Genomic DNA, 17,513 nt, shown 5'->3' with positions numbered 1-17,513 from the left:
TATGAGAGACAGAATGAGAAAAGAAAATCCAGAAAATCACATTGTCTGATTTTTAAAGAATTTATTTGCAAATTATGGTGGAAAATAAGTATTTGGTCACCTATATACAAACAAGATTTCTGGCTTTCACAGACCTGTAACTTCTTCTTTAAGAGGCTCCTCTGTCCTCCATCTCGTTACCTGTATTAATGGCACCTATTTGAACTCGTTATCAGTATAAAAGACACCTGTCCACAACCTCAAACAGTCACACTCCAAACTCCACTATGGCCAAGACCAAAGAGCTGTCAAAGGACAACAGAAACAACATTGTAGACCTGCACCAGGCTGGGAAGACTGAATCTGCAATAGGTAAGCAGCTTGGTGTGAAGAAATCAACTGTGGGAGCAATTATTAGAAAATGGAAGACCTACAAGACCACTGATAATGTGATCCACGCAAGATCTCACCCCGTGGGGTCAAAATGATCACAAGAACGGTGAGCAAAAATCCCAGAACCACACGGGGGGACCTAGTGAATGACCTGCAGAGAGCTGGGACCAAAGTAACAAAGGCTACCATCAGTAACACACTACGCCGCCAGGGACTCAAATCCTGCAGTGCCAGACGTGTCCCCCTGCTCAAGCCAGTACAGGTCCAGGCCCGTCTGAAGTTTGCTAGAGAGCATTTGGATGATCCAGAAGAGGATTGGGAGAATGTCATATGGTCAGATGAAACCAAAATAGAACTTTTTGGTAGAAACTCAACTAGTCGTGTTTGGAGGAGAAAGAATGCTGAGTTGCATCCAAAGAACACCATACCTACTGTGAAGCATGGGGGTGGAAACATCATGCTTTGGGGCTGTTTTTCTGCAAAGGGACCAGGACGACTGATCCGTGTAAAGGAAAGAATGAACGGAGCCATGTATCGTGAGATTTTGAGTGAAAACCTCCTTCCATCAGCAAGGGCATTGAAGATGAAACGTGGCTGGGTCTTTCAGAATGACAATGATCCCAAACACACCGCCCAGGCAACGAAGGAGCGGCTTCGTAAGAAGCATTTCAAGGTCCTGGAGTGGCCTAGCCAGTCTCCAGATCTCAACCCCATAGAAAATCTTTGGAGGGAGTTGAAAGTCCGTGTTGCCCAGCGCCAGCCCCAAAACATCACTGCTCTAGAGGAGATCTGCATGGAGGAATGGGCCAAAATACCAGCAACAGTGTGTGAAAACCTTGTGAAGACATACAGAAAACGTTTGACCTCTGTCATTGCCAACAAAGGGTATATAACAAAGTATTGAGATGAACTTTTGTTATTGACCAAATACTTATTTTCCACCATAATTTGCAAATAAATTCTTTAAAAATCAGACAATGTGATTTTCTGGATTTTTTTTTTTTCTCATTTTGTCTCTCATAGTTGAGGTACACCTATGATGAAGATTACAGGTCTCTCATCTTTTTAAGTGGGAGAACTTGCACAATTGGTGGCTGACTAAATACTTTTTTTTCCCCACTGTAGCTCATCGTCAGTAAACGGTGATATCTGCTGTATGTAGGAGCAGAGCTTCCTCACAGGTTGGTCCTGGTCCACTCCGCCCCCGGAGCAACAACCACAGGGCAACAGAGGTAATGGTTACCCCAGTGGGAACACATGATCCTGGCTTGGCACAGCGTGGTTACAGCAGGCCTGGGACAAAACCGCATCTGATACCTATTCTGATAAATGAGCATCTTAGAGATACACATGAGGGCTTCTGTTAGGAAAGAGTGGCAAGAGCTGAGATGACTTTAGAGCTGTTGTTTTCTGTTCATCTGTCTGCTGGACAGTTTAGTTCACCGTCCTGTCAGACAGCGTGTCAAAAGGCCACTGCATCTATCTATCTGAGGACCCAGAGATGGGACTGCCCCCACAGTACAGAGAGGTGTCCGAGGCACGGGTTGGGTTAGTAGAGCAGGTACACAGTTTGGAGGGCTGCTGAAGCTGTTTCGGCTGCTGTGATTCATTCATTTTAAGCTTTCTTTTTGTTCTCCGGTCATCGATTATAAGCGAGAAGTGACTCCCTTTAGCCGAATGAAGTGTTTGTCTTCGTGCTAATGATGCGTTCATGTCCCATGACAAAGATAATATCAACAATTGTTATTCAAATTCAGGAGTCCATGAATGTAGATTTCTGTAGAGCTCAGTAGCTCCTCGTTTACCATTTTTGACACTCAACACTCACTGTGTATGTTAAATATTTCTAACATGCAGTAAGACATTATGTCCCGTCATAGCTTTTAAGAGCTGCGATCAGAAATGATGAGGTATTATGATGATAATCATTTGTCTAAATTGACTTTATTTAAAAAGAAAACATTGTTTCTACAGTCGTCCACATGTCAGCATGAGGCTCAGTCCCAATGCTGACCTGAGCCAAGAAAGGTGTGTTTTAGTATTTAACAGCTGGAAGCTAAGGTAAGCACTATTTCAGTATCCCGTTGTAGAGAATGTGGATCGATCATGTCTTGCATAGGTCGTGAACGCAGCAGTGTCCTGTTTGAAGCCAGTTCTGCATAGCTTTATGTTCCGGTACACCACTCCACGTGTGAGTCCACGAGTTTCTACAAATGCCTTGTGCGTGATGGTGTGTGCATGCACATGCCACATTCAGACTGCAAGCAACACAGGAAACAAGTTACCTCAAGTCCGTTTCTTTCCTTTGTGCCAACTAAGAATATTTCAGACACCTAAAAAAATCCATATCACTTTAAGTGTCGACTTTATTTCGAATATTTTCCCCTCTTTACCTCGCTCTCAGCCAGCCTTTTCTGACAGCGAACTGAAGCCGTTGTATTCATCTATGCTCTCTTCAAATAATCCTGAAACAAAAACTGTGATTTTATCTCACAGGACACAGGAGTCGCTGGTTTACTGCAGCCTCCATCGGCTATTTGTGTTACTGTATGACTTTGGTGGAGCCGTACTAACCCTTTCAAACACCAAAGTCACAATAACAAACTAGCCGATGGAGGCCGCAGTAGATCAGCGACTCCTGTGTTCTGCGATGTAAAATTACAGATTTTGTCAAAGGAGTCTTGTGGCTTTGAGGAGAGCATAGACAACGGCTTCAGTTCCCTATCAGAGAGAGACGTCTGTCTGTAAAGTAAACCTGTGGAAATATTCTAAATAAAGTGTTCACTTAAACTGATATTGATTCTTTAAGGCGTCTAAAATACATCCACAGCAGTACATTGCTGTGCTGGTAATCCTGTTTCTCCAAACTCCATCTACTGCAGTAATACCCTGACTATGGAGAAGTACCTCATACAACCCCACTTCAAAACACCCAAACTATCCCTTTAATATCAGTGTGTGTGTGTGTGTGTGTATTGCTGTTGTTGCACAAAAAAAACAATCTGCAAGAAAATCAGAAACAGTGCTGAAAAAACCAATCCCTACTTTCTTTTAGTACGCTAAAAGAAAGTAAAAAAATGCCGCAGGGTAGTTTTTCTTCAACAGCATATATGTATATGTGCTGTATATGTATATGTGACTGAATCACACTGCACATGGCCCTGATGTTGGTGCTGCGCTCTGCCAATAAAAGGAGCAGTTCATCCACATGAATTCTACATTTAGTCTCTTTCCACTTTTGTATGTCGGTGTAACATCAGGTGAGTGTGTTGGTGCTGAGGCTGCTGGGAACAAAAATAATAATAACCATAAACGGACTCCAAACGGCTCGTGTAGCATATCGAGTGTTCTGAAACAGAACTATTTTGCTGTGGGGCCAACATTCTGATTATACGATTATCTCCTGGACGAATACTACTTCAGAAACTAGACACTAATCTAAAGAAGACAGAAAAGAAGAAAGTTCCGCTGTTTCAGACAATAGTGTGTTGTCACCTCACATTCATGCTTTCTTTCCAATAGAGTCAAAAAGAAAACAGGTTCTGATGCAGAAGTAAAGAAAAACTTATGCAAAATCACATTTGTGTATTCCCCCCCCAAAAGAAATCCACCAATGTAATAATAAAACAATGTAATATTGTTGTTTATTTAATGTTTCCCAAATTAAATACCCAACAAATGATCATCACTCTCTGCAGCCACTGGCCTCCAGCGTTCCTCCCACTCAGCGCGCACACACACACACACACACACACACACACACACACACACACACACACACACACACACACACACACACACACACACACACACACACACACACACACACACACACACACACACACACACACACACACACACACACACACACACACACACACACACACACACACACACACACACACACACACACACACACACACACACACACACACACACACACACACACACACACACACACACACACACACACACACACACACACACACACACAGAGTACAGCAGCAGCTTTTAAAGGGCTGTTGGCTCCTGTGCTAACATTTGCACAAAGTATCATGTAAATAACTGGCTCATAGATAGAAAGCTCTATAATTTAGCTCCGGAACAATGAAATGATGCTGCCTAAGTTGTTCAGAGTTGTTTAATTGCTACTTCCAGACGAAAAAAAAGAAAGCATTCTGTTAAATTAAAAAACATGAAAATTAAAAAACTTCCATCCCAATCTCACCAATGTTCCAACTGACACTGTGGGTGAGCGACTCCTGTATCTTAGATTGCGTTGTATTAGCGCTATATCACTCTGCCTGATTACTGAGATTAGTTTCATTCTTATCAGAGGAAGTTCCATGACAGCTCTGTCCACCCTGAACGTGAGCAGAGTTCTGATCAGACGGAGCCTGTGGGTTTCAGATGTCAAACATGTTTTGCATCCATACTCAAGACTGGTTGTGTGTGTTTGTGCGTAAGACATGTCTCTCATCACAGTTTATCCCTGTCCAGTAGCTCCTGCAGTTCGTTCTGGATGTCCTCTGGCAGCTCCAGTGGAGGCAGGTCGTCCAGACCCAGATCTTCCTGAGCTGGCATCTCCAGCGGGGGCAGATGGGGGATTGCAATCTCCTTCCCCTTCCCCGTGCTCTTCCTCTCCTGCCCGCCTCCTGTTCCCATAGCGCCGCCTGCTTGCGGGAGCACCCAGAGCTCCGAGCGCTCCACGAAGTCCACCGCCTCGACGCGCAGCCGGCCATTTTCCGATTGTAGCTGCTTGTTCTCGGACGCCAGCCGCTCATTTTCGTCCATCAGCTGGTCGACTAGGCGCCGCAGGTCCTTTATGGTGGTCTGTTGTTCTTCCAGGCGAGTTTTGTCATCTTTGGTGGTCTTAGATCCGGGGCACGGTGGAGTCACAGGCTGGCAGCCTCCAGTCTGCCGAGTCTGCAGCTGATAGAGCAAGGTGTCGTACTCTCTCTCCCTAATTCCGGCACCCTTGGCGGCTGAGAGGCCTGGGGATCCATGGGGCTGGAGCTGGCCCGTGGGCTGGGTTTGGGTGAGGCTGGCCGGGCTGCTTGAGTGCTGCACCTGGCCAGGTCGGGCCTTTGTGGCCTCGCGTCGAGCCTCTCTCTTCCAGCGCTCTTGGATCAGCCGCTGCTGTTTGATATGACTGTCCCTCTGCAGCTCCATGGACAGACGAGCCTACAGACACAGAGCATCAACACCGGACACAGCACTCACAACGTTCACAGTTCTATATCAAGCTGTACTGAAAACAAACACTGAGCTTGTGTTGGAAATCACATGCTAACATGCTAACAGGTGATATATGGAAAGACTGACCACATATTGTTATCTAAATAGTTGCTTTCTCGCATGACAACTTATTCAAACTTAATTAGGTGACATATTAACAGCTTTTAGCCTGGCTCAAAATATCAATATTTCCTGACTTTTGTTTATGCAATAACTACATTTGTATTTAAAATCTTACATTATTCCATTAGATTCAACATTTATGTTTTCCATTATAAGCATTGTTCTATAAGTAAGATAGCTGGCTACATTTCAGGTCAACAGCTTGTGTTGTGACAGTAATTAGAAAGATGGGCATGGTCAATAAGATTTTGATGTTATGTTAATAATAACAATAATAGTAATTATTGTCCTCCTAAAACCTGGAATGTCTCACCTGCGCACACTCTGTTGTCTTCATTGCATCGGTCAACAGATCTGGGGGAGACCGAGAGAGACAGTTGAGGACTACAACACATACTTTACCTCTCACAGTGAATGCTGGAGCAGTTTACATCAATTCTATGAGACATGCATTCACTTATTGCATTCACTGCAGTCACATTATGAGGACAGACACACTGCTCTGTACTCCAGCACTGGACTGGAATGGACACAATGATTGTGAGGTTCTGGTGATGTCTCATTTGAGGGTGTTCAAACTGTGTAGGAACTGCAGTCCTGTTAACTGCGAGGGACAGCAACACATGGGAAAGTCACCCGTAAATGAAATAAAGTCATCATATTCAAGCTGGACTTTAATCCCAAGAGTCATTGTTTCACTTAAAAAAAGAAGGAAAAACTCACAAGAAAGGAAAGGTAATCCACCAGATGGTATGCTTGTTTCAGAGCAGCCCACCTCAAAGGTGAACAGCAGTGAACTCACCTGCAGCTGTTCCGTGGCAGGAGATGGCCTCTTCATACTTCCCAGCCACGAGCAGACGGTCTGCCTTCCTGCACTGCTGGTGGGCCTGAAGAGAGGCCCGCACACGGAGCCAAAGAGATTCAGCTTTAGATTTATATTCAAACACATCACACAAATCAAGGGAATCATATTGTGTTCATGGTTAAGACAGATACAACTAGAGCAGAAACCATTAGTTCATTAATACAATCAATCCACACAAAATTAATTGGCAAGAATTTTGATAATTAAACTATGATTTCAGTCATTAGAATTCTAATCTATTCAGACTTCTTGGGAAATGTGAGTTGGTGTGTGCTCGTTATTATCAATGTAGACGACTTCTTGTCATCAGCTTCTCACACGTTTTCTTATTCATATGTGAATGGGTTATGGACTGTTGGTCAGACAAGCGGTTAGACTCCGGTCACCTCGGGCTCTGGGAAATTCAAATGGGCATTTATTTTACTGTTTGACGATTAATCGCTTATTAGAGAAAAGTATACTTGTTGGAATAGCCAGGTCTAGTTTGTAGAATTTGTGTAAATAGCATTTTTGTTATAATATTTCCAGTATAACATATTGATTATGGGAATTATTGATTGCATTAATAGATTTTAAAGGAGAGATTGCTCTCCTTTAGGGGAGAGCACCTGGAAAAACTGTGCAACATTATGAAACTGCAGATGAACTTCTGCTTTCTGCAAAGCTAGAGGAGGAAGTTAGACCCTGTAAGCACAGCCTGAAGCAATCTGTGGTTTGTGTGACACGTAAACTTAGTTTACACTCGCAGTGGTGAAGCCGGCGTGAGGCGCGCACCAGAAGATGACGTAATCACAGCCGGCACGTGAAGCAAGTGGTCGTTCTGCTTGGTCGCGCACCTCTGAATATTTGTAAAGCACTGTTTATATGTCTCAGGATTATACAAAGAAGACCAGTTCACTTTGAAATGCTTTAGAAACAGGAGGTCTTAAAAATCTACATTCAAGTAAATATTTTGCAGCCAAATCAAATAGTTTACAGGATATTCAACCTTCTTTATAATGCTTTTAACACTTCACTTGTTTATTTACAGGGCTTGTACAAAGGCAATAACGTAGTCCCTGAATATGAGATATGAGTTTACACATAATCACAATCCCTCCTCTGCATTAAGGAGGTTGGTTTATGGCTTTCACCGGTTCCACCGACAGGCTCTGGGCGTATCTCTGGGTCACACTCGTTGTCTTTATGATTCTTCACAGTTCATGTTATTTGTACACATCTGGCGTTTTGGAGAATATTGCAGGCCACAGTGCGTAGAGTATAAACGCCTCCGCTCATACTCACAGCTGGCGCTGAGGTGCCAAGCGTGAGTATAAACAAAGATTTACGAAAGGAAAATTCTAAATGCACTATTGTGGTTTCTATACAGCTCGGCTCTTATAACCACTAGCCATAGAGCAGAGGAGGCTTGTTTTCTTTTATTCGATTCATTCAGTATTGATGCATTTAAGTGTATTTGTACTCAATCAGTATTGATTTAAGAGTAATTTTGAATCTGTTATGATTTTCCTTTTCATTCTTTGATTTGTATTAATACTTAGTGTTCATTTAATAATGATGATGTTTCAGTGATTCTCATTCATTGATTGATGTATAATCCCATATACTCTTGAGTTCACAATCGGTTAAGATGACTAAATGAGGAAACCTTGGATGGATGCAAAAAACGTTTAAAGAACTATTTGGACTATTTGGAGTGATGTTTCACTCAGGAACTTAAGAAACAAGTGTTAACTTAAAGAAGCATGTCAACATTGTAAGAGTACGTAAACATCCGATGATCTGACGATGATTAGGAGGTTAAAGATGCTGGAGAGAGAAAGACAAAGAGGAGGAGACTGGAGAGGAAAGGGAGCGAGCAGGTCTGCTGGTTTATCATGCCCGTTGTTGCATGTGATCATAGAGTTTATTAGCTGTTGTGTTTATGGTGAAGCAGACGGACGTCTAAATTGATAGTGTTAGGGTCCTGAAGCTGCTCTTCATAACCGAGTGAGGTTCCCAACCATGCGGGGTTCCTCCTCCAGCGGTGGCCCTTTAAACGGGTCCATCCTGGAGTACTTCCAGACCTCCACCACCTATTGTGCACAAATGTGTTGATATCCGGCTCTCTGGGAGGCCGACTTCTTAGCCTGAAATAAGCGATAAGACAGTGGCTAGTGTTTTTAGTTATGCTCGCTTCGCCCCCCTAAGCAGGCTGAGTGGGTCTTTGAGTGTAGATTTTGGGGGGTGCGCTCGTTACCTAGGTCGGAGGTTACTGAACAAGCCATCACAATGCCTTACCCACAGTGGGAGGGGCTATCGGTTACCCAGCTAGGCTGCACACCTTTTCAGTCCGCATGGGGTCGGAGCTCATAGCAGTTACCACTGTGTTGAATGTCTTTTGACAGGGGTTTTGCTCATTTACTGCTAACCATCTGGATACAAATGGATATTTTTGGTATGTTGTGACTCTTTTCTAAGGCCGTGGACAGAAATGGCATGTCTCCTTGCTTCTTGTCTTCACAAGAAAAAGCACAATAATATAAAAAGAAATATCCTACAAATCTGGCAAGAAGAGATATAACTTTAGGCTACCACTATTGTTTTACGAGGGAATAGACCTTTAAATAGGTTTTATCGTGCAGTAGACTGAATACATATTTTTATCCAGATGGTTAGGAGTCTGAGGATTCAGGAAATCCCTGAAGCGTGATTGGCAGGGATTTCTTTTCCGGAGAAAAACAGATCTGTGATTTGATTGCTATGATGATACACGAGACACACAGACTGAGGCTATCCACGATCAGTAACACCAATATGTTTTAAGATGATTGTGTTCATGAGAGGATCATGGTGAATACCTTTATGATACACTGTATAATGCTTTCTCTACATCGGTTACTGATACACCTAAATACAGACTGGTGACCTAAATAATGTCCTTCTTAATTATAAAGCTGGTTACAACGCTGTATGATAAATCTAATCAGGTAACTTGCCTTCAATGGAATGCCCTTCTGCCATTGTGCTTAATTGACAACCACCAGACAATATGGAGGTTAAATACCGAGGTAGCGTTATATTTCAGCGGTAGCGGTACCTTGCTGGGTAATTGAGGTAGGGGACAGTGGAAGTTAACGCCATAACGTTAACTTACCTTTTAAAATGCTAAAATCCGCTAAAAGCAGGTTATTATCAGATGGCCTTGCAAATAAGTAGCTAACAACTTGTAAAACATTCTCTGTAATAATAATAATAATTCTTAACATGACTTAGTCATTACAATACAACCAGACAGTCGCTACAATGTCCCGACGACGGACGTCTAGCTCGTTTCTCCGAGGACCGAAATGTAACGTTATCATGAGTAGCATGTCTGACACCAACAGGGACATTGGCACACGTAGCGGATAGCCGCTAACTAACTATGGGAGCTAGCTAATGTAGCTTAGCTATGGAATCTCTTAGCTACAGTAACGCTAGCCTGTTATTGCAACATCGAGACTGAAACTTACGAGATTGAGCGGGCTGTCCACGACTTCCATGGAATCGATACTTCGATGGTTTACGCTACATGAAAGGTTTCTCCGTCCCCCACGGACTGTCATCCGCAATGCGATGAAAAAGAGTTCTGAAAACGATGAGTTAGAAGATTATTAGCCGCTGTAAGCACCGCTGTCAGGGAAGCAGTCAATACGTCATGACGTCACCGTCTTTCCGCTTTGGTCGGATGTTTTGTTGCGTCAAATTACGGGAATAGAAAAGGTTTGCACTAAAATATAAAAGTCTTAAAAGAATAGTGTTGAAATAGTCGATGGAAAGAATGCATTGGATTTTGCCCAAAGACATCTATATTTCTTTCAGATGTATCCACACGTTGAGTCTGACCACATAACCATTTGGAGTATTAGGATTGATGTCTTTTAGTGATGCTTTTATTGCGAAACGTTGAACGGAAATGATACGTGTTATTCACTCATTTGCCCTCAGTTTGGTTTTTGTTTAGGACTCCAGGAAATGACTCTAGATTGAATGTGGTTTGTGAATTACCACTATATCTAAATCCCCGGATTTCAACCTAATAGCATCTATATATATATATATATATTTGTATATATATATTACATTAACGGTGTGCTTGTTTTGGACCAACTCAATCGATGTTCTCTCAGGACTGTAAACCACTGATGCTGATGAAAAAGAGAGGCCGTACATGTTTGATTGCGTCCAGTATGGCTTCGCTAGCAGTGCTCATGATGGTGTTGTACGGCACCATTGGCACTCAGCAGCCAGGTAGCGCCAGCCTCAGGCAGGACTACCAGCTGCTGGGAAGACCCCTTTACAAGCTGGACCTGAACTGGCCGAAGAATCCAGAGCTCTTCACCGGGGATGTGTTTGCAGTAGCTGCTGACCAGCACACTGGTGTCGTGTATGTGGCGCAGAGAGGTAAATACACGTATTAACCGGAACTGAATTCATCAAGTTGGAGAAAATCTTCATTTCGCTCTATTTAGTTTATTAGTGGACTGAAAATGTGGGTTTGTTGATGACACTCGTGAAAGACAAAACCTTTACCTCATTTTAAAAGATATCACATGAATTGAAAATGTTCATTAACATTTGTAGATTTTAGATTTTATTTATTGGTGTTTTTCTCCTATTCTCTTGACCATACTTTACTATGAACAGGTGAACATCAGATCAATGTGAAATGTACTGGTTGATATGCCAAATTTATTCTGTCCTGAATTAGGTCTCTTCATACCTCAATAATGATATATATCACAACAAAGCATGCTTGCTGGTAAATAAATAGTCAACATAAAATAACCACAGTGTAAAGCCCATTTTTGTATACTCCTGTGTGAAATTAATTGAGTATTTTCTAATATATTTGTAACTTAAGTATACAATTAATTAAAGAGTTTCAACTCTATTTCAGTCAAAGAGAAATTAAATGAGTAAATATTTCCAGCTATATACTTACTATGTGTACATGCATTCACACAAACACAGAGCCATCAAATTAAGATAACAGTTTGATTTAACGACACTGGGGTGTTAACAGTTCAGATTTTCTGAGAAATTTACGGTGTGCCTGCTATCATCAATTCAGACGCTGGAATTGTGTATTGCAAAATCTCGACATATGATTTCATCACAATATGATTCTGTTGAAATAACATATTATCATATTGAATTAATGCCTTAAGTGTTTCGCCTTTGCTTTGCCATCAGGTGACAATGTGCCCAAGGTGCTGGTGTTCACCACAGATGGAGACTTCCTCATGTCCTGGAACACAACCACCCTGGAGATGCCTCACGGTTTATTTTTAGCAGACGCCGCCTCTTCAAACCCCACTGTGTGGATCACAGACGTGGGGACCGGCCCATACGGCCACTGCATCAAACAGTACTCACCATCTGGGAAGCTCCTGCAGGTAACGGGGATTTATCTGGGATTTAATTTGTCACTAAAAGTCTTTGGTTCAGGTTCCACCTGCTCGTTTTCCATTGAAGTATTTAGTGTGATATATAAAATTAGAAATCTGCCAAATGTTGCTGGGCGTTGAATATTTTCTTGTATTTGTCAGGTACTTGGTACGCCGGGGAAGGCAGGCTCTGGGTTGAACCCTCTGCAGTTCGACAATCCGGCTGAGATCTTTGTCCACGACTCTGGAGAGATTTACATCGTGGACGGAGATGGTGGGGTGAACAACCGCCTCATCAAGCTGTCCAAAGAGCAGCAGGTGATGTGGTTGCACGGAGAGAAGGGACAAGGCCCGGCTCAGTTCAACATCCCCCACAGTGTGACTGTGGACAACTTCCAGAGGGTGTGGGTGGCCGACAGGGGGAATAAGAGGATCCAGGTCTTTAACTCCATCACCGGGGACTGGCTGGGGACGTGGGGGAGCTGCTTCACGGAGGATGCGCCCTATTCAGTCCGCCTGACCCCGGACAAGAAGTACTTTGTCGTTGTCCAGCTCAACACCAACCAGATTACGCTGCTGGACGCTCCACCGGTGGGTTTTATTGGCCAGTGCAGTGTGGCCAGTGTGATCCAGCTGGCTGATGAAGTGAAGCCCCACCTGGTGGACCTGGACCTGAAGACAGGGGCCCTGTATGTGGCTGAAATCGGAGCTCAGCAGGCCCAGAAGTTCACCCCCTTCAGTCTGGGTGGGAGCTTCCTGTAGTGCCACACTTTGAAATGGCACAATCGATCAGAAAGTAACGGCGCCTATAATTAACATTACCAATCCATTAAAACTGGACTGAAAATGTCCACCTGTTACGTAATTTGCAATCATGTGATCCAGAAAAAAGCCAATTTTTGTCAGAATGAAGAACCTGACTAATAAGATGAGACATCAGAGGTTAAGATGTCTAAGGTGTCCCCTGTCTCATAGAAATGACATTTTTATATTACGAGTTTGCAAGAATCCTTGTTTCCGTTAGAATGAACCTTCATATCTACAAATGGAGCGAGTCCTTCATGTTCTACCGCCATATTTTTACGGTAGCCCAGAACGGACAAACCAAACACTGACGTTAGATAGCGCCACACATGTTCTCCAACGCGCTTGTCATGCGGGAGAAGTTTCGGTTGGTTGCAGTCTGGAACCTCACCGCGAGATGCCACCAAATCCTACACACAGGTCAAGGGTCAGGTACAAGGGTCAGGTACAAGGGTCAGGTACAAGGGTCAGGTACAAGGGTCAGGTACAAGGGTCAGGTACAAGGGTCAGGTACAAGGGTCAGGTACAAGGGTGTGCCTCACGAATCCATCCACGATATTTACTATATAAATGTCATTTTTTTGAGACAGGGTTTCCTCTGACTGAGCATCTTAAAGAGACGAGAGCTGTTTCCTTTCTTCACTGCAGACACTTTAAACTCTGTTGTGCTTTTTCTTTCTTCACCCTTTTGCCTCTATGGCTGTTTTTAAAGACATTCATAAGGCTAGACCTGAGTTATATCATTGAAGCACTTCATAATGCTGTGAATACATACAATGTATGGCTGGGTTTGCCACTGTAGGTGTATAGTTCATTTAGTCTGGCAGTATATTTCCTGTGTTACAGAAACATCTGTATTGTGGTACCATCCTCTGTGAGAAATGTATTGTGATAGTCACTGTGCAGGTTGTGTGGGAAAATGAATGACATGTGATATTTGTGGACACTTGCTGCTGTTGGTCTTAAAACAAGGAGCTGCCACCGTTTAGAAATGAAGGGTTTCCCTACCATTATGAGACGTGGGCGTTGGGCAGTCATTGCACATTTTTGTTTGTACGGTTTTATTTTATTGAGGTTTTATTTATTTGGGATGTTTTGATAAATATTTTGCAACATTCCAATTCCTAAATCTGAATAACTTTAAGAATTGAAAGTGCATTGCTCTTTAAAGGGTGTATTTGCATTATAATTATATTATGTTATCATATCAGTGGCATAAAATGATCTTAAAATGACAATACTACATCACTGGAGTAGTACTGAACTCATAACTTAGTTCTCGAGATCGCTGCCTTGAAAAGTAACAGCAGCCTGAAATGTGCCCATGCTACTTTTGTATGCCCTGATATTAGTCTCTTTGGTGTTCCGTGTTAGAAGGTGATGTGTATGTAAAACAGACAAAGTGGCCAGTGAGTTTAAATGATTTCTGGAGGAAGTATAACTGACCTGTTTTATTTGGTGTGTTTTTAATCTTGCTCGTGTCCAATGAAATGTGGATACATGCATTTCTTGGAATGTACTTTGCACAATATTCTTTGGTGTTGGAAAATGCATGTTAAGCTTTTCTTAAGCGATTTGGCCTCTAAGTACAGTATGTGCTTGGACATATGGGTCTTTTTCATTTTTAAGTTACTTTTAAAATGTAATTATTTTGGTGTCTTTTAAGTCAAATCTGGCAGGGAACCCAAGGGTGAATGTAACTTCAAATAAAAAATATTGAATCATAGCAGCGTGTTTCATTTTTACAATGGTCTACCATCTGTATCCAGTAAAGAAGGGAAAGGCCTGATATGTAACAGTAATAGCAGAAAAAGAGCATTTTGTACACAATTCTTTCTAATTGTTTTACAGGTGCAGACGCTTCCATGTTCTTATGCTTCAGAGTGCCTCTCTAAGTATACTTTACAAGAACAGGGCCAATAGCAATGCATCCGCTGACATGATGCAAACATGGGTATAAATGTAGCTACTTCTGCCCTAAATGTCTTCCATAAAGACCACTTGAGCAGCATAGCCAGGAATGCAAATAAAATGATTACATGAACACTTGACAAGAATAGTTCCTCCAAATACGTACTGTGGAACGTTACTGGTAAGCATGTGCACAGTTTGGATGAACTGGAGATGCTTGTTAATAGTCCTTTCATAACAAGCTAGATTAGCTCCATATCATACCACTAGATGGAGCTCAGCACATACAGTTTCCTGCTCATATCTCATTCCAAAAATGTGTATATATATATATATATATATATATATATTGCAGTTTAGACTTTATCGTGAATACAGATTTATCTTTAACATTAATGTTTTTGATTCATTTTCTTAATAGATTGTTGATTGCAGTATGTAAAACACAAACACATTACATCAACACGTACAGATGAGCATGCGCTGACTTCAGGAAGTTTCTTCCATCTAGCTGCAAAAAATCAATTATTCTTACAGTTGTCACTAGCAGTACTATCAATATAAAAATATGAATGGAATTTGAATTTCTTACGTTTTGAACTTTAAATGTGCCACCTAGTTTCCTGTTTCATTCAGTATGGATGAAATGGATCCACAATGACTTGAATTACTAATGCCGCCCTAAACAAAGTATGTGTTTATTGAGTATGTGCCTCATAAAACATCCAAGCAATAGCAGGATATGAACTCCACCCAAGTAAAATGAGACTCATTTATGTATTTAGTGCCTTATAAACATAACACATGTTTTATCCATTGGCTTCACAATGACTCCTCATAGCAAGAAGGGAGAATTTCTTTCCACATGCTACACACGGCATACTCGTCTAGCTGACTTTTAATCATGGCTTATTTGATAAAGAAACACCTTTGTGAATCTTTGTGAAAGGGTTGTATCTTTTAAATGTTGTAGAAGCAAAATAACAATAACATATTTGATATTTGTGTTATCTAATCCTAATTCACTTGTATCCAAACAATGAATATTTTGTTATTCATATTTTGAGGTTCAAAACATCACTTTGGCCTACATTCATATGGAGCAGCGTTTCCAGCTGCCCTGCACTGCTCTGTCCTCACCACTGTCTGAGTGAGAGTGCAACTCTGTGGATGCAAACAACAGACCAATGTGAATTGAGTCCTGGCTCATTGAATAAGAGATAGAAGTGGAGAGAGGCAGAGGGGAGGGCTTGAGGAAGAAAGAGGGGATCTTAAGCCAGACGCTGTGAGTGAGAGGGAACAGGGTCAGATGAAGAGGAAGATGAAGGGAGGGGGGGGATATGAATAAAATACAACACAGCGCTTAATAACACAGTGGTGTCATTGTCACAGGGCTGTAGTGGCCTCTCAGCAGAGGAACACCATTGAAATAAGAGAAGAGCATGGAGAGATGTGGCAGCTCAGCAGAGCTGTGGACACTACATGTCTGATAATAGGACACACTTCCACAGAACACGACCATATAATCCCAGAGGTAGCACAGCAATGATCCTATCAAACATGGAGACATTCAGTTCAGGTTCATATTGTCGACCTTTGGTCAAACTTTCTCTGCATTCATTTGTGTCTTTTTTTTAAACTGTCCTCTCCCCCACATGTATGACATGCTTTCTTTTCAGCATAAACTCACCTGACTTATTGTTTTGTCAATTTAACAATAAATTGATTAAATACAAAATACAAGAAATACGACACCTGTCATACAAATACTACAGACAAATGTAATAAATAAAACTATAATACAATCTTATTTTTTGTAAAATTATTTTATCCCAACTTTTTTTGTTTTTGTGCCTTTTTCGTCGATTTTCTGTGCATGCCTGTAAATCACTGATAATATTAATAATTCCTGATTTCAAAAGTTTATCTTCAAAATGTTTTATGTTCTACAGACATGTTGACTTACTTAACAGCACAGGACCCAAGGCCCAAAGTGTCATCTACAAAATATCACTCAAAGAGACATGTACCAACCAAGAGACTCAAAATGACCCCAATGAAACTTCAAACAACAAAAAGACTACAAAGACACACAAAACAACTACAAAGAGAGTCAAAAACACTACAAAGAGCTAAACAACTATTTGAACTATACTACTTGCATGTAGGAGAGTTGGTGGGGCCTTTTGCATGTCTGTGCCCAGGGGACTGTCTCAGAATCTACCAATGATAGTGACACAGTGTGAAAGTCCACTTTGAACTGCTCTTCTCACCTTCTCACCATGAGACATAAATTAAGTTGTGTTACTATAAATAAAGCATGATGAGTGTATTCACACCACAGGGTTAAAATGGTTGTGTCTGACAAACTGTGGACGTTCTCCATCCAGCGACTAGAAAGGTTCAGTAAATACCCAACACAGCTTCATACTGTTTAAAGTTATTCACAGGTTTTCATGTTACACAAACTTTACCCTTCAGATGAATGAAAACTAATATTTAAGTGTTGTCCAGTCTTCCAATTTTGAGGTACGTGTACTTAACTAGAATTGTTTACTGCTCTATATCTGAATTCCAATTCGGAGCCAAATATTGTACTTTTAACTTCTCTGTAACATTTATTTCACAGCTATGGTTACAGTTAGGATTCAGATTCAGATTTTGCATGATAAATACATAACTTTATAAATTAGAATACAGTGTTAAAGACCAAACCAGAATTTCTCAAAATGTTTGGCTTACAGAGATGCAACATTGTCATCCAGCAACAGGAATCTGACTATTCATGT

At 41.6% G+C, this 17,513-nt stretch overlaps 2 protein-coding genes across 3 annotated transcripts; one reads left to right on the top strand and one right to left on the bottom strand.

Annotated features, from left to right (window-relative positions):
• Positions 1-4,069: 4,069 nt before the first annotated feature.
• nrbf2b (nuclear receptor binding factor 2b) lies at positions 4,070-10,281 on the bottom strand. Of its 2 annotated transcripts, XR_013767571.1 has the most exons (5): positions 10,093-10,281; positions 6,536-6,620; positions 6,047-6,087; positions 4,318-5,556; positions 4,070-4,095 (listed from the first exon to the last, which is right to left on the bottom strand). XR_013767571.1 is itself a non-coding variant. In XM_079182432.1 (4 exons), the coding sequence occupies exons 1-4, from the start codon at positions 10,183-10,185 to the stop codon at positions 4,852-4,854; spliced, it is 924 nt and encodes a 307-aa protein (XP_079038558.1). In that variant the 5' UTR covers positions 10,186-10,281; the 3' UTR covers positions 4,240-4,851. The 2 variants fall into 2 exon arrangements, 1 of the variants encoding a protein (XP_079038558.1); XM_079182432.1 differs by lacking the exon at positions 4,070-4,095 and having other exon boundaries at positions 4,240-5,556.
• Positions 10,282-10,605: 324 nt separating this feature from the next.
• LOC306712934 (NHL repeat-containing protein 3-like) lies at positions 10,606-14,531 on the top strand. The gene is made up of 3 exons (XM_079182417.1): positions 10,606-11,023; positions 11,816-12,018; positions 12,172-14,531. The coding sequence occupies exons 1-3, from the start codon at positions 10,738-10,740 to the stop codon at positions 12,769-12,771; spliced, it is 1,089 nt and encodes a 362-aa protein (XP_079038543.1). The 5' UTR covers positions 10,606-10,737; the 3' UTR covers positions 12,772-14,531.
• The last annotated feature ends 2,982 nt before the right edge of the window (positions 14,532-17,513 follow it).

The sequence above is a fragment of the Pholis gunnellus genome (genome assembly GCF_910591455.1).
Source record: "Pholis gunnellus genome assembly, chromosome: 21".
Taxonomy (NCBI): domain Eukaryota; kingdom Metazoa; phylum Chordata; class Actinopteri; order Perciformes; family Pholidae; genus Pholis; species Pholis gunnellus.
Note: the sequence above shows the minus strand (reverse complement) of the source record. Positions and strands in the feature narration are given on the sequence as shown.

Bases quoted from the DNA above. Each gene is read 5' to 3' on its own strand.
- nrbf2b (XM_079182432.1), bottom strand. From the start codon at position 10,185: ATGACAGTCCGTGGGGGACGGAGAAACCTTTCATGTAGCGTAAACCAT. The intron at 6,621-10,092 runs GTAAGTTTCAGT...GCCTCTCTTCAG, and splicing joins TGGACAGCCCGCTCAATCTC to GCCCACCAGCAGTGCAGGAA. The intron at 6,088-6,535 runs GTGAGTTCACTG...GGTCTCCCCCAG, and splicing joins CTGCCACGGAACAGCTGCAG to ATCTGTTGACCGATGCAATG.
- LOC306712934 (XM_079182417.1), top strand. From the start codon at position 10,738: ATGTTCTCTCAGGACTGTAAACCACTGATGCTGATGAAAAAGAGAGGC. The intron at 11,024-11,815 runs GTAAATACACGT...CTTTGCCATCAG, and splicing joins CGTGTATGTGGCGCAGAGAG to GTGACAATGTGCCCAAGGTG. The intron at 12,019-12,171 runs GTAACGGGGATT...TGTATTTGTCAG, and splicing joins CATCTGGGAAGCTCCTGCAG to GTACTTGGTACGCCGGGGAA.